This window comes from Cyrtonyx montezumae, unplaced genomic scaffold, assembly GCF_038088225.1.
Source record: "Cyrtonyx montezumae isolate F1298 unplaced genomic scaffold, pur_monq_1.0 scaffold_19, whole genome shotgun sequence".
NCBI classification, from domain to species: domain Eukaryota; kingdom Metazoa; phylum Chordata; class Aves; order Galliformes; family Odontophoridae; genus Cyrtonyx; species Cyrtonyx montezumae.
In genome coordinates this window covers 1,811,789-1,835,434 of record NW_027071925.1, presented here as the reverse complement: position 1 = coordinate 1,835,434, position 23,646 = coordinate 1,811,789, and the positions used below count along the sequence as shown (strand labels likewise).

At 53.4% G+C, this 23,646-nt stretch overlaps 1 protein-coding gene across 1 annotated transcript; it reads left to right on the top strand.

The window, feature by feature from the left end:
• Positions 1–341: 341 nt before the first annotated feature.
• Positions 342–21,803, top strand: LOC136047826 (heparan sulfate glucosamine 3-O-sulfotransferase 3B1-like). The gene is made up of 2 exons (XM_065735127.1): positions 342–793; positions 20,524–21,803. The coding sequence occupies exons 1-2, from the start codon at positions 378–380 to the stop codon at positions 21,140–21,142; spliced, it is 1,035 nt and encodes a 344-aa protein (XP_065591199.1). The 5' UTR covers positions 342–377; the 3' UTR covers positions 21,143–21,803.
• Positions 21,804–23,646: the final 1,843 nt, after the last annotated feature.

Genomic DNA, 23,646 nt, shown 5'->3' with positions numbered 1-23,646 from the left:
CGGGCGCTCAGCCAATCAGCGCCTCTCCTCACCGCCCACCTCGCCGGCGCTCCGCCCCTCTCTCCCCACCCTCTGTCCTCATTGGCTGCGGTCGCGCTCATTATGCGACGGGAAGCGGCGCCGATTGGCTGCCCGCGCCGCCCGTCGACCGGCCCCGCTCTCCGCCCCCGCCGCTGCCTTTGCCTGCGCCGCCCGCGGCGGCGGCGGGGAGAGCGGAGCTGGGCGGGCAGCGGCCGCGGGGCCGGGGCTCGGGGGGGGGGGGGGACCCATGCGGCGCCGGGCGGTGGCGGTGGCGGTGTCCCCGCGCTGAGCCGGGCCGGGCGGTAGCCAGGCGGGCGGGCGGCCCCAGCCATGCAGCCCGGCGCGCCCGCGGGCACATGGGGCAGCGCTTGAACCGCTGCCTCGATGTGCCCGGCGCGCTCCCGTCGCCGCTGCTGCCGCTGAGGCGGAGGCTGCTGCTGCTCTCCATCATGCTCTTCCTCTGGCTCTACATGTTCTACTCGTGCGCCGGTTCCTGCGCTGCGCTGCCCGGGCTGACGCCCCGCGGCTCCGCCCCGCCGGAGGAGAGCGGCCCCGGGGAACCGCGGGCAGCGCCCGCCGCCCTCAGCCCCATCTCCGCTTTCCTCAACGGCTCGGGCAGCAAGCGGCTGCCGCAAGCCATCATCATCGGCGTGAAGAAGGGCGGCACGCGGGCGCTGCTGGAGTTCCTGCGGGTGCACCCCGACGTGCGCGCCGTCGGCGCCGAGCCCCACTTCTTCGACCGCAACTACGAGCGGGGCCTCGCCTGGTACAGGTACGGGGCGGAGAGGGGGAGCGGGGGGGAGGCTCCGGACACCCTTCAAATTAAAGAAATAACCCCTCAAACCCCACGGTTTGCTGTCAGCCCTCCGCGCGGTGCGCGCTGTCCGAGGCGGTGCGGGCAGCGGTCGGGCGTCTGCGGGTTTCGCGCTCGGCGAAGCGCACGTTATCTTGAACTACAGTCGCATCTTCATTTTTCCTTCCCCAGCGCTCTCCGTACGGAGGTTGGCTGTTTTTTCCCCCCCCCCCTCCTCGGGATCCCCGGCCGCGCCCGGAGCGGAGCAGCGCTGCCGGTGCGGGGCGGTCCCATTGCGCTGCGCTCCGTTCTCTCCTTCCGAGATGAAAACTCGCTCCGGATCGCGGCTTTCAGCAGAAACATCCCCCCAAAAATAAAAAAATAAAATAAAAAGAGAGGGAAGAGTGGGGCGGGGGAAAAGGAGAGGGGTTACGGAGCGAGAAACACGCGAGGCGTTGATTCAAAGTTGCACCGCATCCCCTCCCCCCCCCAGCGCCCGGAGCGCTCGGGGTCGGTCCGTGCGGTACCGAAGCTGCTCGGGGTCGGGTGGTATAGCGGCGGAGTTGGGGCTGTGACATCCCCGCAGCCCGGGGCCCGTGGATGGGATTCTGGTGCCGTTATCCCATCGCGAAGGGGATGCGGGATAGGGTTTCGTGGAGTGGATTTCTGAGGTTTGAGCGGTGTCCCACGGCCGCGGGGTGAGGCTGAGCGCTCGGCCGGTCCCAGCAAACATTAACTCGGCGTTCGGGAAGGAGAAGCTACGTGTTGCGGAGCGGGGGAGCTGTCAGGATTTATTAGCAAAGCGGTGTTGTAGGTGTTGAACTCTGTTTTTAATTAGGCGCCTAAATTAGACCGTAAAATGGTTGATTAATCTTTTACAAGGAAGAGGTGGAAGGGGGAGAAGGAGAGAATGGCGCTTAGGATTGCGCTGCCGCGCTGTCCCGGAGCGGGGGGTGGCAGTCGGTTGGGAGGGACGTACGGAGTTTTTCAGGTTTCGAGGAGCTGTCATCAAAGTTGGGCGCAGCTTCTTCCGTGGGTTCTCCTTATCAGCTGCTTCATTTTCAGCAGCGCGGGCCCTACCCCTGCGAGCACGCTGCTGCATCGCCGAGCCGTGGCTTTTTTTCGCTGTTTTAGCTGCGTTCTGGGCAGCGCATGGCCGCGGTGCCTTGGGGCACCGGGACCCGAGTGGGCTCAGGGGAAGGAAAGCAGTGCTCTGTGCACCGAGGGGGACGGTAATATTTGCCCAAATAATGCTGGCGTGCGTGGTGAATTCTGCCTTAGTTTCTGAGTTGGGTTTCAGTGAGGCGCAGGAGTTGGTCGTGATGAATTTTGCTGTTACAAATCAGGTCCCGCGTAGCTGCAAACTTCCCCTGGACGTCAGTGGTTTCACGCCGCTCCGCAGGAGCCTGCTCACTGCCACGAGCCCCACTGAGGCTCTTATTTATTATCTCAACATCAGTAAGGAGAAGCGCTCGTGTTTGCTTGTTAACGGCCCAATAAAACCGGATAAAAACCGCTGTAAAATATCTGCGTTGCTGCGCTGGGCTCTGCTGCTCGGGGGCTTTCACACCGCGCTGCTCCGCCATGGGGCACTTCTGTGCCCACAGTGCCCATCGCTGCAGCCCCCACCCATCACCATTGGGAAAGTGGAGGCACGACCGTCGGCTGCTGGAAGGAGAATTTATCCCCGTGGATCTGACACAGCGTGGTCGCATCCGACGCGTTTGGTTTGGTTTGGTTTGGTTTGGTTTGGTTTGGTTTGGTTTGGTAGAGTTTTTCTTCTCTTTCCTTTTTCTTTTCCAATTTCTTCCTGCCCCACAACTCCACCTTCCAGTGGAAAGTTTGTGCGGATGGCTGAGAGGCAGAAGCCTCGCTCGTTTTGCTGGAGGAGAGCTTATATTTCGGGGCTGTTTGTGATTCACTGCGTCGATCTCGCTGCTGTGCCGTGCTGGAAGGTCCCGCGCACAGCGAGGATGGTGGGAAGGAGGGAGTGCAAACTTCTTCTCGCTCCATTTATTACGTGGAGGAGTTTTAAATGGAATAAAATATATTCCCCCCCTTTCTCGCGGGAGGCAGAACAGCACCAAGTGGTGCTGAGCTGCTAAAAAGCAGAGGGAAAAACTCCATAACTGAGACAGATCGCTGGGAGTCGGATGGAAACGACTCCCGCACGCGTGGTGTGGGGCTTTCCCCGGTAATGAAAGCAGCATGTTAACTGCTCCGAGGGAAAGCATCCACCATGACTGAGGAGAAATGGGATCCAGCCATGCTGAGCACTAATTGTGAGGAGCACGTGGAGCTTTGGGGCAATAAATGAGTTTCCTCGGTCCCGCGGGAAGGTGCTGCGTGCGGACGGGCTGCCGCTCCTGTGGGGGAGTGCTTCTTCCCCAAGAAACAAGGACAAATAACTTTTATATCCATATAGATAGATATCGATATACATTTAGTTTCCTTTCAGGCAGTAATGCTGTATTTTTAATAAGACAGGCACTCAAAACCCTTCTGTCCCATAATGAATGTACGGTAAGGAAGCAACATCATGCTGTTACCGTTACACATTTCGGGTTGGGTTTATTTTTTTTGTTGGCTTTTTTTTTCCCCTTTATTTCTCATATTGGGCCCCACAGGGCTGCACTGTGCACTCGTGGCCCTGCTGCCCATTGCTGATCCGTGTGCTGAGTGTGCAGCCCGCGCTCAGACCCCGTGCCCTGGCTCTGGCTGCTCTACAAACCAGACTGTGTATTTTCCCCCTCCTCTTTGTGTTTCTATTTAATATTTTTGTTCTGATTGTTATTTTTTATTTCTCCGGGTTCATCCCCCCACCCGGGTGGTTAGGGTCCAGCTATGTGCTTAGGCTTCCCAGTCACCCCAGTAAGCAGCGGGGGTGTTACTGTGCAGGGTGCTGCTTCGTACCCATTCCCAAATGATGGGAACACATCCTCACTTGGTGTTATTTCCTGGTTTTATCCCCAGGAGTGTCTTTTTGTCCCCCCAAGGATGGCTGTGTGGTGTTGAGCAGAGGAAGGGTAACGCATTGGGTGGGAGCAGGGCTGAAAGCCATGCTGTAAATCTGAGCGACGCAGAATTTTACCCTGCGTTTGGCCATGGTAAAGCCTGAAATTATGGTCGTGGCAATTGTCACACCCCGATGTCTTCTGTCCCCCCAGCGGGTTGCTTGCTAACTCCCACTGCTCCCAAAGGCTTCTCGTCCCTGGGGAGTTTGGGAACAGAGGTGGTTCTCGCAGCAGCTCTGTGTGAAAGCCCCATAGCTGGGCAAGGACCAGCGTCCCCATTGTGATCCCGAGAGCTGTGCTTCTGCCAGCGAGCACATCCCAGTGGGATGGTTGTGTCCTCCAGGGTCGCTTTGCCACGCAGTTTCTGGTTGAGATTTTATTTGGTTTACGCTAAAATAATAATAATAATAATAATAATAAAAAGTTAATGTATCCATACGTATAAATCAACCTATATTCCTATATATAATGTTTATATAAAGAAATGTGATACATAGCAATGCGAAGTCCCCAGCCCTGTGTGCCATGGCCATGGGGGCAGGGTCCCATGTGCCCCTCCACCACGCGTGCCAGCAGCGCCGGGCGAAGTCCTGAAGCCAGCGGCCCCACATTGAGCTGCTGGAACGAGTCAGCGAGGCCCTCGTGTGCGCAATGGGATCGTTCCTCCAGATCTGAGGAGGGTTGAGTTGTTCAAACAGATGGCAAAGATCATTCGTGTCGCTGCGGTTCGAGCGCGTTGCCCGATACGACGCACGTGACAAGTCCTTCCCGGCACGACGCTGGGGGGGACGGCACTGTGTGCGGCGATCGGGTTTCACGGCCTCACCTGTCGAGCTGCTGGGGGGGGTTGTGTTGGTTTTTCTTTTCCTTTCTATGGTGGGCTGAGCTTTGTGGTCTCTTCCCCACGCGAGGCTGGATGTGGTGGCTCTAAAACTTGCCCTCATGGAGATGTATTTCTGACGCAGTCAGATCCTGGGCTTGTCTCACCACCAGGCCCCGCTCGCTGAACTGCTCTGTCTGCTCCGGCTCGGACTCTGTGTCATTAATCCATCCTAATTAAGCGATCTTTCAGCGGCAGCGCTCACCTCTTCTTGCCGGTGTGACCGTGGGTGAGCAGCAGGTCACGGGGCTAACGAACGGACAGGCAGCACGTGGCTCCAGGAGCAACAAATCCCAGGGCTCGTTATTTCAGCAGCATAATTAGGGGGTCAGGGGCTATCGACGCTACCTGTTGTCACCCTGCAGGGAGTGACTGGAGGGGATGCCTCCACCCGGCAGTGACTAAGTGCTGGGTTGGGACTTGCTGACTGTACCCGGCTTGCCCAATTTCAGGTCTTTCAGCAGCTGATGGGGAGTTTCTTAATTAGCTCGTGAGCAATGGATGCTGGCTGCTTTGGTGAGGAGCTCGGGCTGGTGGCTGTCAGCAGAGCCTGCTGGGTCAATGGCCCATGTCCTCGCTTCGTTAGCAGCAAGGAGGGGGCTTGGGGTGACATGTCGGTTAGCAGCCTGGGTTAATGTGGGGTCATGGTGTTGCTGTTGGTGATCCCCGTGCTTCCCTCTCAACCTGGGATATTCTGTGGTTCCATGGAGGTGGCTGCGAGGTGTCCAGAGCCACGTTCAGAAGGGCCACCAAGGTCCCACCAAAGGGTCCCCCGTGCTCCTCCTGCCTGGGGCAGCAGGTACTGTGCAGGTGCGATGAGCAGAAGACCTTACTGTTCATTCCTAAGTGCTGCAGAAAGGAGATAGTTCTTATCTCTTCTCCAGATGTTCCCTATGCTTTGTTTTCTCTTTGCAATAGCTCTGAAGCTCCGAGAGGAGAACGCTCGCAGATGGTGGCTGTGGATGCGGTGTCCTCGTGCTGGAGGACATGAGGGACCTCCGGAGGAGAGCAGTGGGCACGTGAGGGGCTGTTTGTGGGCTGCTGGCATCCCAGATCTGCGTGCTGGCTCTGGAGGTGTATGCTCCTGCCTCAAGGGCTGTATGGAGAGGCTCAGATGGTTGGGGGTTGTGATGCTGCTGGGGGTGGGAACGTCCGAGGAGAAGCCGTGCAGAAGTGCCTGCATAGGACCTCAAGCTGACTTTGAGTCAATGAATCATTCCCTCTGCCTTGGACGCTGTTACAGCATCCACCCCTGAGCTTACCTGCAGCTCAAGGGCAGCAGACCCACTTGTGAGATAGCACCCCGTCAATGTCACGCTGCTCCAGTTCCCAAGGTCAGAGCTGTGACCCAGCCAGCCTGCTCCATGCTGCTGCAGGGCCTTCCCGAAATCCACTGGAGTGCCTGCTGTGTTAGAAAGGATTAGTGATTTTGGAGTGATTTTGGAGCCTCCTTGTCGAGCTGGCACAGCCAGTTCCCAGCGGTGTGAGCTGCTGGCAGCCCTGCAGTCAGCTCTTCCAGCTGCAAGCAGGGATTGTGCATAGGTTTGTGTTTTATAGGCCTGTGTAGTGCATTATAGGTGGATATATATGTGTTACACGTCCCTTGCTGAGTGTGAACGTGAGGCCAAATCCTGCACCGCAGACCTATGGCACAGTGTGACTGGAGTGGGGGCACTGATCCTGCGTGGGCAGGTTGCTTTGCACCAACTGGATCTGGCCCCAGAACTTGGCTGCATTCAGTGCCCTCTGAGCAGGATCAGGTGCCCATTGTGTGTTTGAGTGGTGGTGCATTTGGAAACCATTGCCTCTGAATCATGCACGTCGTCCTCTTGGGCAAAACCCATTCTGTTGATTAACTTCAGTAAAAACAACTAGAAAAAACAGTGTTGTGGATAAATACTGCACTGGAAAGCCCCTCTGAGTATCAAATCCAATCTTGTCCGAACATCAGAAGGTCTGCTGCACACTGGTGAGCTGGGGGGGGGGCACAGTCATTAGGGGACCAGCTGCATCGGGATTGTCGGTCTCACCCCATGTGCCCCACGTGCAGGAGGCCGAGCCCCACGATTCTGCACTCGGTACCGAGACCTTCCCGACACTAGGGGGAGGACAAAACCCCAATGCCTTTCTTCATCGGGTGCTCTGCTGCTTCTTCAAGCTATGAAATATTTGCTTAAAAACTGGCAAGGCCTGCAGCTCTGGCATGCCTGCTGCTTTGGTTTTTGTTGTTGTTTAAGCTGTGCTAGACTTGGAAGGAAGGTGGGAGGTGCTGGAGTAAACTGGGGGGAGGCAGCAGCTTCCTCTGCCCCGTGCACCAGGATAAGGGATGGTGAACGTGATGCCTACGGTCTCTCACCCCACTGTGGCCACACATGGAGCCAGTTGCACTGCCACCCCCCACCTCTGCTCACGGGGGTGAGATGGGAGAGCTCCTGGAGGTGCTCGGTGGGGTGATGGGGTTTGTGGGCATCCCTGAACAACCCCCAGTGTCTGCCTTGACTTCTCTGGGCAGCAGTGGTGCAAACAGAGCCATGTGAGAGCTGAGCAGCTGCAGCATCGCTGCTCCTGGGGGGGCTGGATGGGAATCACAAAGCCCTGCTGTCCTCCCCAGCACCGTGCACCGAGCTTGCTGCAGCTTAACACAGAGCTCACAGTTTCGTTTTTAAATTTCCCCTCTGAGCAGATCTGGTATCTAGCAAGCCTTGGGCTGTCTGCATGGTGTTTTCAGAGGGAATAGCTAACAGGGGTTGTTGAGCAGCGAGAAGAGCCTTGGGAGAAGATACCGGCTTTGCCAAAGCAGAAGTGGAATAGCAGGTTAGTGTTTTGTGAGCTGAGAGGGGCCGGGAGCTGCTGGCTGCTCTGAAGCCTCTTAATTACAGTGTGATGCAGGGAGGGGTGTCCCAGTGCCTCGCACACCTCCGCGCTGCACCGGGGCTGCTGGCTCCCCCAGAGATGGTTTCAAGGTCACGCTGCTAAATGCAGTGTAATAATTAATTAAGCTATATATAAACAGCAAGCTCATGCAGTCCTAAAGCAGATTAGAAGCACAGGAGTTTCCTCCCCACGGCCGTTTCCTCGCTGGGTTCCTCTGCAGTGAGCCATGCAGTTGTCGTGCTCAGCCATCCCAGCATGGCTCACCAGTTGTGCTGAGCAGCTGCAGGGCTGGGGCTGAGCTGGAGAATGGTGGGGGCAGAGAAAAGCCTGCCCCTGGGCCCCCCAGTTCCCCTAGACCACTATTAAACCCAGTCATCTTGCTGGGGATGGAGGGAGGAAACACATATAGCATCTCTGCCCTCTACATTGGTGCCTGATGGGATTCGCCTTCAACAGCAAGTCTTACAAGACCACTGTTGGTGTGAGGCTCAGCATAGCAGTAATGTTTTTATTTGCCACTGTGATGATGAGGAGACTTCAGTGTGGGGTGAAACACTCCACAGAAGTTTGATTGGTGTGGGGTTGGGAGCGTGGAGGTGGAGGAATGAACTGTACTGGGTTTTCTGGAGGGCCTAGAGCAACCTAATGTAACGAGGCATGAAATTAGAGCCAAACAAATGCCTGCTGTGTGACTCCTCTGGAGCTGAGATCCGTACAGCATCAAAACCGATGCTTGTTCTTTACTGCTCCAAAGTGTCTTTGGATAGATATCCAAAATGGGTCAAATCTCTGTGCAAACTCCATAAGTAAACATTTAGGGGTAAACTTCAGTTTATAGTCAGGTTATTCTTGATGTAGCTGCAGAAACCTGCCAGGAAAACTAAAAGCTGCATCTCTTCATCAAGTAGAAGTGATCTGCACTGTCAGATGCTGCTGGGAGGAGAAGCGGAGCAGCTCTCAGCACTTCCAGATCAGGCTGGGTTTGGAAGTCAGGGCACATCCACGCTACAAAACCCATCAGTGAAATCCTTGGAAAATGCCAAGCACGCCCCACGGGCAGCTCCAGGAAGTGAGGGCAGTGAGCATCATTGCTGCACACTTCATTGTTTTCTTGTGCTGCTCCTTCATGGCTCCTGGTACCATGGTCTGGTGGTGGGGAGAGCAGCCTGGGGTCGGTGGGCTCCATGGGTGAGCTTGTACCTGCAGGACTTGAGCCACTCTCCTCCAGCCCTGCAGCTCTCTGAGATAGAGGGGCTCGTCTCGGTTTCCAAGTGCCAGGATGTGGCTACATCCAGGAGATGGAGGCAGAGAGAAAAGGCTTTGTGAGGGCTCACAATGGAGCCCCGGGTGAGTTCAGTCCCAGTCAGAGGTGGCCGGCCGTCTCTTTGGGAACCCAAGGGTGTAGAGATCAAAGGTGCGGGTGAGTCAATTACAATTCACATTTGGTTCATCCATATGTTTGAGTATTTGAAAGGCTTCAATGGTAACCCATTTTATATCTCCTATGCCCATTGATTTGTTAATCTGACACTCGGTTTCATCTGAATGACAATGGATCTCATTCAGACTCTTCAGTGTTCAGGGAAAAGTCATTTCACTTGGGTTGTGCTCCTTCCCTCAGCATACCAGCCCTCTGTGTTCCCCACATCAGGGACTGGAGTCAGCAGGGTTCAGGAGGATATCAGCTCTCAGCACGAAAGCCAGGGTTGATCTGTGCCTCTGTTTCCTCTGACCTGGCTGATGGGTGGATCTGCTGCTGGTAGTTGGGTTTTGGCAAGTGTGTCATTGCTGCTCGAGGTCCTTTCGGGGTGGCACTGCAGCCGTGGACCCAGCTTGCAGCCATCAGAGCACGCAGGAAGACAACCCAAGCAGTCAGAAGTGAGCAGCGAGCACGAGGAGCCCTCCTAAACACAGCCCAAGTGTGTAGGATTAGATCAAATCATTGGTATGGCAATGCGCAGTGTCTAATTAAGTGAATGCCTTCTTAATTAGAAGTAGTGCTTTGCATCTGTTGTACTTGGAGCAGAGCATCTCCACCAGCTGAGTCTGCTCTTTAAAGAGCTCTTGACTGCTTATGACCAGCCGTGGTCCCACGTAATGACGGGGGCAGGAGGGGTGTCTGCAGACAGACCTGCTCCTTCTTGTTCCCTAATTGGTGCCTGTCTCCCTCCTCTGCTGGGAATCTCACTCCTTCCCAGGGCTGCTGGTGCTCCTTCAGCTGCACAGAGCTCTGCAGCATTGCTGGCACCCACCTTGTGACATGGTGGCACAGCCACCCCCAGCAGAATGTTCTCCTTGGGCACCCTACTCTTTTGTCCTGGTGTTTAATTGCTTTTCTTGTCTGTGAAGAAAGGGTGGGGAGAGACTGGGGGGGGGGGGGGGGGGCAAATACTGGTCTGATTCCGGGGGGGGGAAATCCCACCCTGGACAAATGTGTTGTCAGACCTGATCTGTTTACAATGGGAAGCTTAATTTCCAGTGCACCACCTACACCTTTCTGGCTGTAATCGCAAATCCATTAAGGAATGAGGTGAGACAGCAATCCCATTTGTGCTAAAATGCATTTAGGGATCAGTGCTGAGAGGATCACCGGTGTATTAACTCCCAGGCCTTTGTTCCAGTGGGTGGCAAACACAGCTCACCCCGAGGTGGGACAAGCTGGTGGCCGGATGGCCACCGGGTCAGGTCACGACTGTGCCACCCGACAGCTGCTGTCACCTCCGGTAGTGAGGAATTTTGTCCATCACTGTGGTTCTTGTCACTGGGACAGTGACCTGTGATGGTCAGAGGGGGTGTCCTGTTGTCCTCGGGGCCATCGTGGGGGCTGCCCACAGTTCCGAGTGGTGATCCAAGGGGAACTGGGGCTGTGCCTCTGTTAGCAGCATGCATGCACACGTGGATCTTGGCAAACAGGGCAGAAGAAATAATTGTACGGGTTTTTTTGGGGTGCTTGATGCATATTTACATCTGTCTGGAGGCTGCCCCATAGCCTGCCCTGACCTTGCTACCCCAACTGCTTCCTTCCTGCATTCTGTTGGAGGAGCTGGGCTGCTCTGGAGGATTCTTAGAGGCTCCAAGTGCCCATACATCTCTGCTCCATGGGCAAGGCAGTCTCCCTCCTCCCCTCTTATCTCTTCTCCCCATAGCAAGGAAGAGCAGCTGAACCGTCACACAGCTGCCACCAGCACCAGTTCCCTTCGGATATCTTTGCACACCCCGTGGGCATGTCCCTCCCCAAGGGTGCCCCCTCAGGAGCAACAAACAGCAGGGCATCCCTGCAGGCAGCACAGGCTTTATCACCAAGCTTTCCTTTGAATGGCAGGGCTCGATGGGAGCAGTGTGTGTCTAGGTGCACTTAGAGCCCTCCCTGTGCAAACGTGGGGCTGCTCGGGGGCATTGGACAAAAGGCAGCATTATCAGTTTGGCTTGTTACCTGCCTGTGCAGGCACACAGGTTGGGGGCTTTCGTTTGTGTGCTCGGGGAAGGACACAAAAGAGCTCTCAGTGGGGCTGTGATTGATGAACGGGGCAGGAGGGGAGCGTGGGGTGGTTTTGTTGGGTGGCTGTTGATTCGTGCGGTGTTTGGTGAAGGGTTGGCCGTGCAGTTGCTGGGTTTATCTTTTAGCTCTCCTCTAGCTGTATTTGGAGCAGGTGAAATGTGGTATCTGGGCTGCTCCAGGGAGAGCGTGGGGAGGGGAAGGGGTACAGATGCATTGGCTCATCCCTGTGCTGTGGCTCGTCCCTGGGATGAACTGTAGTGCATGAGCTTTGTGTGCCCGTGCTTTCCAGTTCATCTCCCTGTCCTGTCCTGGCTGGGAGCTTGTGAGGTTGTGCTGAGGTGTTCTAAAGTGGTGTCCTGTAGTGATGTGGGGATGGTTGAAGTGACCACTGTCTCCTGCGTAAGATATTGAAGATGTGCCTGTTGGATCCAGCATGAGGTTTGCTGTGCTCGCTAGGCTCCCCACCCCTAGCACATGGCACAGCAGGTCCCTGGAGAAGGGCTCTGGGGGTGAGGCTGATGGGATAACCTCTCATGGGCTTCCTCTGTTATAGGGGTATAGCAGGGATAGGAAATACCTCCAGATGAAGGGCATGAGAGATACAGAGCCCCAGTGTGACAGCCTGAGGCTGTCAGAGGCCCCACGCTGGGGCAAGGTGCAGTGTCTGACCCCAAAGCACATCCCTTTCCCTTTGGGGCAGCCAGGAGGATGCTCAGGGCTGATGGGCAGTTCTATTCCTGCATTAGCCATAGTGCTGCTGAGTTTGGGGTTCTTGAAAGACCTTTTGCTTCTGGGAAACCCACTGAAACCCAGCAAGCTGTACTCACCCACATTCTCACATCCATGGGGTTTAACCCTCTGGGAGTTGATCCCATTGACGCTTCCCTGAGAAGTAAGAGGAGGAGAGATGTCTAAAGGTCGGTGCCTGTGGTGTTTTAATGTCTTTGAGAGGATTAGTGCTGTTCCTACAAATTAGGAGAGAAAATCAGTGGGTGTGGGAGCAGTCTGGGGCTATGGACTCTGTGCTGGGCTGGTGCATGTGCTGCTGGGAGCTGATTGCTGCTGGTGGCGGCTGCTGTTCCCCTCTGCAGTACTGGCATATCTGAGGGGCAGAGAGATGTCAGCTCTCAAACCCGCAGCCTCTGCCACCCATCTTCTAGGGGAGTGCAGACTGTCTGAAATCATCTCCTGAAGCCATGATTTCCCCCTTCAGGCTCCAGAGGAGGTGCAGAAGAGCTGTATTTCCAAACCGAGGAGCTCTTCTTGCACTCCTCCAGGCCAGCCTGCTTTTGGATGAGGACCTCACTTTGATTCTTGCGGCTGCGAGTTCAGCAGGTGCCGGTTGAAGCTTCCCATGGAGTCTGTGCCCTGTGCTGCTCAGGTACAGGGTGTTTGAGAAGCAGCATCTCTGGCACAAGATGCATTACAGGGAAGAGAAGCAGCTGGTCCTCCTGTTTGTGACAGCGTAAGGGCCACAAGTCAGGCAGAGGCATCCTGATCTTTCCCAGGGATTGAGTTGTGAGTGCTGAATCTCAGCAGATGCCTAAAATTCTTCCTCTTCTTTCCCCCCTCCCAGACTGTCGTCTGCTTTGTTTACCAGGAGAAACATTACAACTGCTTTACACTGAACACTTGGGCACTGAGAAGGCAGTGCTGCAGCCCGGGGCCACCGCACGTGGATGACAGCTGCTGGTGGAGGCAGAGCAGGCTGCTGCTGGTGGGATGGGATGGAGGTGACACGGTGCACAGGGATGAATGGCAGCCTCGTGTCTTGCTGGGGTGCACTGAGAGGCAGCAGCACGCAGTGAAACACACAGCTTGGCGTGGGCAGCTGGCCCCAGGATCTGCTGGGAGAAAAAGCCTTCGGTCCCGCTTTGCAGGTTAGCTCAGGCATGGTTCCTGCTGCATTTAGGGTTTGGTTTCCCCCTTAAATCACAGAACTTCCCCCTCCTTGTCCTTCTTTGAGACAAAAACAGTCTTTTTTTAATTTTTTTTTAATTATTATTATTTTTCTTCTTGGAAACGGCGACAGATTAATCTCACGTGACGGTGGGCAGTGGACTCCCCTCGCTGCTGTGCGATATTCTGAAGAAGTCACCCAGAAACAGCAATTAGCTTTTAATCGACGCTCTGTGCCCGCCAGGAAGAGGAACTGGGGCTCTTTGTGCCCTGAGCAGCAGCGGGGGGACCTGGTGGCCCTGAATGGGACCGGGCTTGACCAGGAGGAGCAAGATGCTCATTTCAGCCCCACCCCCTTTCCGCACTCAAAAGCTGTTATTTTCAGAGCAAAGCGCTATTGAAGCGTGGGGACAATGGAGACCAAATCCTGCTGGGGGAAGGGAGGTGCTGGCAATCACATCTTTTGTTGCTTTTCCTTCTTTACTTGCCTATGGCCTTCCCACTCCAAGAAATCCACATAGATGCTCGCTAGATGATAATGCAGTCACTTTCTTGGGACCTTGCTAATAGGATTATAATTATTATTGGAGATAAAGTGAAGTGAATGGAATATTTACTACTTCATCTCAAATTATTGTAAATCCCACCAAAGCAGCTCTTTGATATGTAAAGTGCTGTCCCCCCTCCCCTCAGCGAGATCATTATTTAGTGGAAGTTCCGAGCTTTTAAGTATGATGGGGGACAGAAAGAGGCTTCTCTCTTTACATAAAGAAGGGACCGATATAATGAACTGGTGGAGCTGATGAATATCTCGCCTGGCTCCAGCAAAGGAGGGAAGAAAGTTCTTGGTGTTTGTAAATGTGATGCTGGGTTGGTGCATGATGAGCAGAGCAAGAAGCCGGGGTGGGCTGTGCACGTGGAATGTCTGTGTTGGTTTGGGAGGGACCTGGACAAAGGCCTGGGACAGAAACCCAATCCAGGAGCTGCTTTGCTGCCCCTGCCCTGCTGCAAGTACCTGGTGTAGGCAGCACTAGTGCTTGGGGGACCCTCAGCTAACAAGCAGGTCTTCCTTTCATATCTGCCTCCCAAGTTTTTGTCCCCTTCAGCCCCTCCTCCTAACACTGGAGCAGCAGCTCTGTGTTGGGGCAGGGAACTGCTCAAGCCAGGAGCCTGAGCCTCAGAGACCTACCTGGTGCCTTTGTGCCCATTGCTGAGGAAGGGCATGTTCCTCAAGGAACCTTTGAGGCACTTCGGTCCTGTGAAAGCACAAACCCCATCCCAATGCAGACAGCACTGCCAGATTAGCATTGCTGCTGCTAGAAGTCATTCCCTCCCCTGTAGGCTACAACTCTATGATGCACCAGGTATTGCACCGTCCCCTCCTGCTGTACTGTGCGGTGTAAGGACTGGTGCCCCACGTCCCCGCTATTTCCCAGCACGTAATGGGGTTTTGCATCCGTGTCAAAGGAGCTAAGATCAAACTTCATGGCTGGAGTCTGCTCCCACGTGGTGGTGGACACCTGGACCTGCAGACGTCATCAAAGCCCACGGGAGGAGCGGCTTCTTGATGGGAAGCCTTCACACTGTTACCTTCCTCTTCCTCCCCTAATCCCCAGACTCCCCAACAGGTGAAGGGACCTGGCAGATCTGGGGGCAGGGAGCAAGGAGGGTGGGAAAAACATGCCTTTCATGCCCATGGATTATTTTCCCCCTTTCCCTTCTCCTTTATCTCCCCTTTCTCACCCCCCAAATTCATTAATTCCCATCATCTGGTTTGTGTAAATGTCATGGCGAGTGTTTGATGGAGCTGGATAGAGTTACACCCGTTTCAAAAAGGCTGAGGCTGAGTTCACAGCCGTTCCCTTTTATTGTTGTACGGTTCGCCAACCCAAACAATGGGCTCCTGCTCAAGACAAAGGCACACATGTTGCTCTTAGGGCTGATAACAAAAAGAGGAGAGGCTGAGTGCTACTGCACAGGTCCTCGGTGCAGTGGTGGGAGGAGAGGGCAACCCAAGGCAGGGAAATTTCACCAAGAAAATGAGTGTATCAAATAATAAACCAGCAAGTGGAAGGAATTTTTTGTTGTGTCTTCTCTGCTCCTTCTTCTCCATCGTCTTCATCTTTTCCCAGCTGGATCTGCTGCCAGCAGTAAGCCAAGCAGGAGCCACACTGGTGATGCCAAAGCCAGTGGACCTCGGTGCTGATCTGCCTTGTAGTTAAACCTCTGTTATTCTCACGTTCTTTCCTTCCTTGCTTGCCAGGTTCTTGCTTTAAAGTAATATTTCTGCAACTTGATGATTTTATGATCAGCCTTTGGGGGAAAGCAACCATTAAATCCTTGGAGTCTTGTGGGGTGACTCAGCCGTGCTGTTTGTCCCTGTGGCTCTTACTTTGGTGATGTTCCAATCTTCTGCAAAACTCATCCTGGATTTTAAAAGTGCTCGTGACAGTACAGCCTGTTTCAGCTTTTGCTTTCTTGTAAGAAATACAAGGGCTTTTTGCTTGCTAGTGATAACAGAGATAACAGTGTGTAACTTAAGCTCTGTAAAGCCACCTTAAAGCCAAGGGTAAATACCAGTGAATGGGTCTGGGTGCTGCCATACTTTGTGGACAGAGCCTTGGAAGTTCTCTTGCTCTGCATCCCAGTGAAACTGGGAGAGGGTTGGTTCTCCAACTGGTGAGCAGTGGTTAAAGGCATGGGATCAAGATGGGTCCAGTGTGGTGGCCTTTGGCCTTGTACTGTGATGCTGGGGATGCTGTGGATTTTTCCTTCCCAGACCTTTGTATAGGGCTAAAAGCCTCCTCCTGGGCTGGGGGAATCTGGGTCTGCTTTTTCCATTTCTGTTCTATCTAATCCATGTGGTCTGTCACACTGCCTGTTGTGAGGTTTTGGGGGTACCTTCCCCAGAAGGTGTAATGTTTCCAAATTTTGGTTGTCTTGGAAGAAATTGCTTCTGGTTGTCTTGAAACATCAGTCAGGAATTTGGGCAGAAAGTGGCCAGGAATAGGTTGGGTGCTCTGCATGCCCGCTGCTGTGTGGCCGAGCAGTTGGTTCTGGATTACAGGGCTGAGCTCGATGTGAACATGGCTGGTATCCAAAACAGTTTGACTTGCTCTTCTCCCCTTTTTTTCCTATATTTTCTTGCTCCTGGGGCACAGCTATGGGGGAAGTCTGGAAATCTTGCACAAAAAGCTATTCTCACCATATCTGGCTCGGGGACTACATGAATACTGCTCAGCCTGCCCCATAGCCTGCAGTCACTTTGGTGGCTTTCTCCCTTTTGGAGTGAAGATTTGTTGTCCTTTCAAGGGGAAACAGACAGCTTAGGCACCTGGAGGGGATTGAGGTGAAGGACTGGGCTGGAGGTGGGGGGCTTTTGAGACTGGAATGAGCCATCGCTGGCTCCCTCCTATTTAGCAGTTATAGGGACCACTCATCCCTCCTTGCCATGGGATTCCTGGCTGAGTGATGCTCCCAGTCCTACTGGGCTCCAGCAGCTCTGCTCTCCTCACTCCCCAGGAGGCTGCAGTCTGTCCTGCATGCCATTCTGTCCTACCTGCAGCCCCCGGCCCCTCCTGAAGAAGTGGCAGCAGATTAGCTAGGAGCCCCCCTGTGCAGACAAAAGCTGCCACAAAGGGCATTAGCCTTCAGGATTGGATTACCGTGGGGCCACCTGTCATTCCCACTTTGTAAATTTATGTCTCTCTGGGTCCAGTTTTCACATTGGAGAAGTTTGCAGTTAAAAAGCAAAATAAAATCCCCCCCGTCCCCTCCCCCTCTCCCATGTCCCTCCAGGCAGCAGCCTGGCGGGGTTATTTTAGCATCCCGTCTAAATGTGGGCTTCAGAGCTGAGCAGGGCTGAGGATTAGGGCTGTTTGAATGAGGAGGGCCTTTATTACATTAGTCTAAGTGGTTAATAGGTAAAGTAGGCCAATCCATCTTTAGGCTAAGCCTATCACTTCGCCTACGGAGGATGCAAGCTTCACCGAGGAAATATTCATTAGAGGAAAAGCTTTTCCTCTGTCTCTCTTGACATGTTCATAGCTCGGAGCGAGGGGCTCTGCTCTCTGCCTGCAGGAAATTCATGGCTGTGATCCCACTGTCTCTGCATCGTCCCATGGGACCCGCAGGTCCTCCAGGTGCTGGCTGCCAACGTCAGGGGTGCAGGAATCTGCTGGCACTGTCATCCTCACTTTCCTTTTCTGTGCTCACAAAGCAGAAGCCTTGTCCCTTCCTTAGTGGGGATGCAGGGGAAGGGTTCAAAGGCGGAGGCAGCAGCACTGGGACTCTGCTGTGGGATGTTCTCAAGACAAAAAGGGTTTGAAAGGCTCCGGCAGTCCACAGTCAATACAAAATGGGATGGTTTGGGTGCACACGCTGGCTCCAGAGGTCTTTGATTCCAGGTTGCCAGAAGGCAGGAGGATAACAAGACAGGAGGACTGCTTGCCAAGCTTTTCATACCGTCTTTATTCCCACCCTGCTATCCACTGCAGCCCTCTGCGGTGTCTCCATCCTGCCCTGTCCCGACTGGTGCAGCAGCTTTTGTCTGTGCTTGAATCTCTCTTTCCCACGGCCTGGCTCAGCTTTATCATCGCCCTTTCCCATGCAGATAGACGTGGTGGCTGCACCTCTGCCATCACCACCTTGCACCAGGAAGCTGCCCAGGTCTGGATGACCCAGAGGTGCCATATCCCACCAGCACACCGCAGCTCTTCCAGCCGTGATGGCTCCTTCTTTCTCCCTTTACCACTCATGCAGTCCTTTCTGCCTGGGAGCCTCGCAAGCAGATATTCAGAGTTGGAGCCTGATCCTGCTCCCATCGACATACACATCTGGTGCGTTGTGTTGGAGCCTCAGTGCTACACCCAGGCCGGTTTGCCCTTCTGCAGGTGTAGTTTGAATGGGAATAAAGCCTTCTCAATGTCTCTTCCACCTGTGTGAGTTCAGAGCAGCTCACCTACCAGTTCCTCCTGTCCCCAGGGCTCTGTCTCTCGCTGCTGGCGTGATGGGAGATGCCTATGTGGGAGATTATGGAAACCATGGGAAAGCTCCTTGCTACAGACAGGCACGTGCAATGAAACATTGCCTTCCTGGACGTGGTGCTGTCAGAGGTTCAAATCACATCCATGGGCCACGATATTTGGCTTCACCTGCTGTTCTCCAGCTTCTGTGCAGACACTTTTCAGCTGGGTCAGCTGCTGGAAACGAGATATGCTGCATGTCCTCAGGCACAAACCAGAGGTGGGCTCAGGTGCTGCCGGGCCTATGGGTGCCACTCATGCAAAGAGTTACTCCTTGCTTTCTCCCACTTCTGCAGTACACTCCTCATGGAAATGCTCATTAAGAGTTTCCCAACCCAATCACCTGACTCAGCACCTTTGCCCCCCAGCAATTTCCTCCTTTTCCACAGGGCAGAGCCCTGCCTAAGGCCTCTCTTGTGCAAGGAGGAAAAAATAAGCCTTGCATCATTGCCAGGAGCCCAGTAAATACTGATTGCAGCATCTCTGCAGGAGAAGTTGGCCTTGATGTCCAGGGCCTCATTGCAGAATGACCTGGTTGACTCACTGCCTACAGTCAGACCTGGGCCCATCTTGGAGAGCAGTCTCTGCTCTTGGCAGGTCCTCGACCATTAAAGGCTTTGTGGATTGAAACCTTAAATCAATCAGTGGCCAGCGCAGGATGTAGAGCTCAGATTTAATGTGGCCATAAAAAGAGACACCGCTTAATGAGTAGTCTGTCGAAATCCACATCAGCCCACGTTAGATTTAAGGGTTACTCCCTGAGCGTTACTGACTCGTGCTGTTCTCCAAAGGCGTTACAGGTTTATGGAATGAGCCATAGAGGCACGGGGTTAGTCAGAGTTGTGTTTTGGTTCTGTTTGTCGACTCATGTCAGCTCCTGACTTGCAGCAGCATTCACACACAGCCTGTAGGCTGGCACGAGTTTCACCTGCATGAGAAACTCCATCTGCGTGGTGCTGGGACAGCAGCCCTAGGGTTTGCCACCCCTGTTAGCTGGAGGTTGCCCCAGTGTGCTTGCCCTTTTGTCCCAGGTGCACTGACTGCCCTATCGACCCGTGTGGACCTGGGCGAGATGATCTTAGAGGTCTTTTCCAACCTTAATGATTCAATGATTCTGTGGAGGGTGCAGTGCAGAGCACATAGGTTGTGGGCATTGGGTGTCCCTTGCCAGTAAACACACTGAAATAGAGTACCAGGTACAAACTAAACCAAACAGCGGTTGCCTAAACAACTACTGACCAAATTCCACGGCCGTGCAACAATCTGTTGTTCTATCAGACCACTCATTATGGATTTTCCTGCTATTTACCCTCAGATGGGTCATTTTTTTCCCCTTGACTTCTTGCTCAGGGCAGCCACTGGCATTAGCACGAGTTATCAGCAGCATTTGGGATTGCGAGGGCTCGTGGTGATCTTTGCTGTAGAAGTGTAAGAGCAGTATGGGAGGGGAACAAGCATCCTCTGTGTGCAGCACGGATGGGGAAGCACTGCTTGAGGCTTGCAGATCACACACTCACCAATCATTTCTCTGCAGTGGTTGGCTGCTTTGAAAACTTAATCAAGTTTTATAGCTTTAATTTTGTGACAGACTCCCTTCTTTCTGTCTTTAACTGTCTCACAGCCCAGAGTAAATGAGTCCCACGGGGTTGTAAAGGGAAAAGCATTGGCAAAGGGTCTAAAATATTTAGGCTTGCCTAGATGACTTTTCTTGCTTTGAGCCATTTCAATAATTTCAGAAAGTTCTCTGTTTTTTATCAGCATGGTTAAGTAGAAATGGCCGGGGAAATAGGGCAGAATTTGAGGATTTGTGTAATGTGAGGGTATGTCCTACTCACAAGCTGAGGTGTTCGCCATGGTCGCATCCTGCATCCCACTGCTTGTAGCCTGTGTGGCACTGGAAGAGAGAGGTTGTCCTTGCTGGGTGTTGGCTGGGATGCTGGAGATGCCACCAGCAGCTCTTGATGCTCCTTCTGTTGCTTGTCAGGGAAATACTCTACTGGGTACAGAGAACCCAGTGGATGGGTGGATAGCTAGGCATGTGCTGTGGAGAAATCTCTCCCTTTTACTTAAATTGAGAAAAATGTCACATTGGGGATGCTAAAAGAAAGCAGAGTCGGCATGATCCGGCGAGCTCGTGGCTTTCAGTAGTCCTTCCCCTTGTTGGGCTGGGCATGGAGGCAGTGTGGTGCTGACCTGAGCCATGCACAGTGCTGCTGTTGAGCCGTCCTGACCTGGAGTGGTGTGTGCAGCCTTACTGCAGGTGTGGAGTGCAGCCTGGATCACCTGCCTCTGGAGAAGTGGGAGATTGCTTGGCTGAATTTCTGATACGGTGCTCTTCAGTAGTAATACCCATAGCCCCTAGATCACTGGAAAATGGATTTATCTGTATGAGCTAAATGATCCATATAGGCGTATTGAGGAAGAAAATTCTTGTGTATGCATGGCTATGTGTATTTAAATATATATGTGTGTTTTCCTTGCTGTTACCTGTTGTTCATACCGACATGTTTTGCTGGCAGGGACCTCATGCCCAGGACCCTGGAGGGGCAGATCACCATGGAGAAGACCCCCAGCTACTTTGTCACCAAGGAGGCCCCAGCCCGCATCTCCTCCATGGCCAAGGGCACGAAGCTGATCGTGGTGGTGCGGGACCCCGTGACCAGAGCCATCTCGGACTACACACAGACGCTCTCCAAGAAGCCCGACATCCCCACCTTTGAGAGCCTGACCTTCAAAAACAGGACTACGGGCCTGATCGACACCTCGTGGAGCGCCATCCAGATCGGCATCTACGCCAAGCACCTGGAGAACTGGCTGCTCTACTTCCCCATCGGGCAGATCCTCTTCGTCAGCGGGGAGAGGCTGATCAGCGACCCCGCGGGGGAGCTGGGCAGGGTCCAGGACTTTCTGGGCCTCAAGAGGATCATCACCGACAAACACTTCTACTTCAACAAAACCAAGGGCTTCCCCTGCCTGAAGAAGGCGGAGGGCAGCAGCAAACCCCACTGCCTGGGGAAAACGAAAGGCAGGACCCACCCCGACATCGACCAGGAGGTGGTGCAGAGGCTGCGGGACTTCTACCGGCCCTTCAACATGAAGTTCTACCAGATGACGGGGCAGGACTTCGGCTGGGACTGAGGCTGGCATGGGAAAGTCCCCTGTAATTACTCTCCCATCACAGTTTGCGTATATAAAGAGATATATATGTATGTAAAATGTACAGAAATCTATTTTATAATAATTTATTTTTAATTCCTAAGCAATTAATTCACTAAGCTGCCTAACCGCACTGGCTAGAACGGTAGCCCGTAACCTGTTTAACATTCCACCATGTTTAATTCTAATATGTCTCTCTTCTATTTGTTTTTTCCCCATTTTTCTCCTGGTTTGTTTGGGTTTTTTTTTTTTTTTGGTTTGGTTTGTAACAGACGGTGCTTCCATTTTTTTCCTAAAGAAGATTTGTACTTAAAAATAATAAAAAAAAAAAAAGCAAAAAAGCAAAAAATGGGAGGGCGGGGAGAGAGGGAGGGAAAGCACAAATTTATTTTTGTTACGGGTATCTGGCCTTTATAAACACTTGCTTTCCCTGTTCTGGTGTCCCAGTCTGTGCTCCCTCATCCCAGGGGCTCTGTGGGGCGGGTGGGTGCTGAGCTGGTGGGTCAGAGAGTGGGGAGCCCAAGCCATAGAGCCCCTGCTGGGTGTCCCGGGCTCCTTTCCTAACAGGGATGCTGCGGAGCCTGCAGCGTGGGCAGGGTGGACTCTTCAGCCTGCTTCTCCTTGCCCCGTGTCGAGGAGGCTCTTTCCCTATGCATTTTAAATCCTGACTGCAGGACAAATGTGAAAATGTACATATGTGAGTGCGATGCACTCTGCACTGCTTGGAAGCCGCAGCGGTGCCTGCCCCACGTGGGGAGATGCCAGGAGCCACAGACAGCAGTGGAGCCACCTGAGTGCCCAAGTCTGAACTTGGCATTGTGCCCCTTGATGCCCCCCCACGGCTCTGTCCCGCTGGGAAACAACACCTGGCCATCTTTGCCCCTATGTTTTTCAGTTGAACACCTTTCCCATGCTCTCTCAGTGTGTGCTTAGAGCTGGGAAAAATGCTGCTTTGCCAATGTGGGCAAACCTATATAGAAAAGCAGGGGGAGGTTGGCAGTAAGGCAGGATGGGAGGCTCTGAGCACCTCAGTGTCAAACCATGTGCAACGACCTGGAAATCCTTCCCAAGAGGTGGAACTGAGTGTGTTGGAATGTTAGAACAGGTTGGCAGGGCTCTCCCGAAAGCTCCAGCTGTGTTTTGTATGCTCAGGAGGTTCTTGTAATTGCTGTGTGTGCCCAATGCCTTGCTGCTGTCGGAGGTTCTGTTAGCTCAGCTGTGGGGCTGTGGTGGTCCTATGTGGGCTCCGGGCTGACACAGCAGTGTCCCATCTGATACTGCATCCATTCTGTTGGGGTGTGTGGGGTTCATACCCCGTGTGGAATGGGAGACGTCAGGCACGACACCAGGCATCAAACCTGCAGTGAGCAGGACCAGCTCCTCGCTTGCACATTGCCTCCAAACACGTCTTCCTACAAAAAGAGAGCGTGGTGCAAATTCTCTCCTCCTTGCACCAAGCCATTTCTGGCAACGAAGCAACGCTGAGGGCCACCAGCCACCAACGGGAGTGTGGGGCATAGCAGGTTAGCAGAGCACACCCCGCTGTCCCACCAAACACAGCTGAAACCCACAGTGGTGGTTGGATATATGCACATTCAGGGGTCTTCGGTGCCCAGCCAGGCCCCGTTCCCTACTGAGAGGTGCACGAGCACATTGCAGACCCCGTGGTGTTGGATGACCTGGCAGAATGAGCTGCTTGGGCCGAGTGGGGTGGTGAGAAGGAAACACTTGGTGATGGAAAAGAGTGATGTGAGGGGTTACAAAATCCTCAGTCTTCCTACGAGCTGGCTTATGCAAGGTGTGGAAGGAAAAAGCTTGCCTTCCCCAAGTAGTTCCCACTCTGTGGCTTCCCTGCCCCATGCGTCCCTTTGGGATGTGTGTGTGCCTGACTGTTCTTTGTGCTGGAAGATTCAGCATCCCCTCTCACTTCTAGGATACAGATTCTTAATATCTCGATGCCTTCCTCAGCTCCGTGGCAGAGCACAGCTCCATTTGTAGTATGAAACCCTGCTGCAAAATGCTCTCATGAAGCAATCTTGTAGAAGAGCAGAAATACAGAGGGTAGTTCGGAGGGAATAATAACTCCTCTAACAGTAAGCAAATGGCTAGCCCTGCCTTGATGTCCTTTCAATGAAGTCTGTAGTAGACTTCATTTACTATAATGGCCTTACCTAACAGTATGACAGTGAAGGTGAATTCCCATTGGTGTATGTCCAGTTGCTACTACTGGAATCAGCTCTATGGTCGTCATTTAAAAGTAAAGCTTTTGGTGTTCATTTGTTTGTTTGAAGTTAAGTTTGGAGGTGTGGTTAGAATTTCTTTTTCCTTTTTTCCTTCACGTTGTAACATTAATTTATGGCTGAGTTTCATTCAGTCCTGTATTCAGAAGTGCAGTACAGGTATTAGTGACGCGTTCTCTGTAACATGGTACTGTAGAATAGCCCACTTGTTTAAAAATAAAATAAAATAAAATAATAATAAAAAAA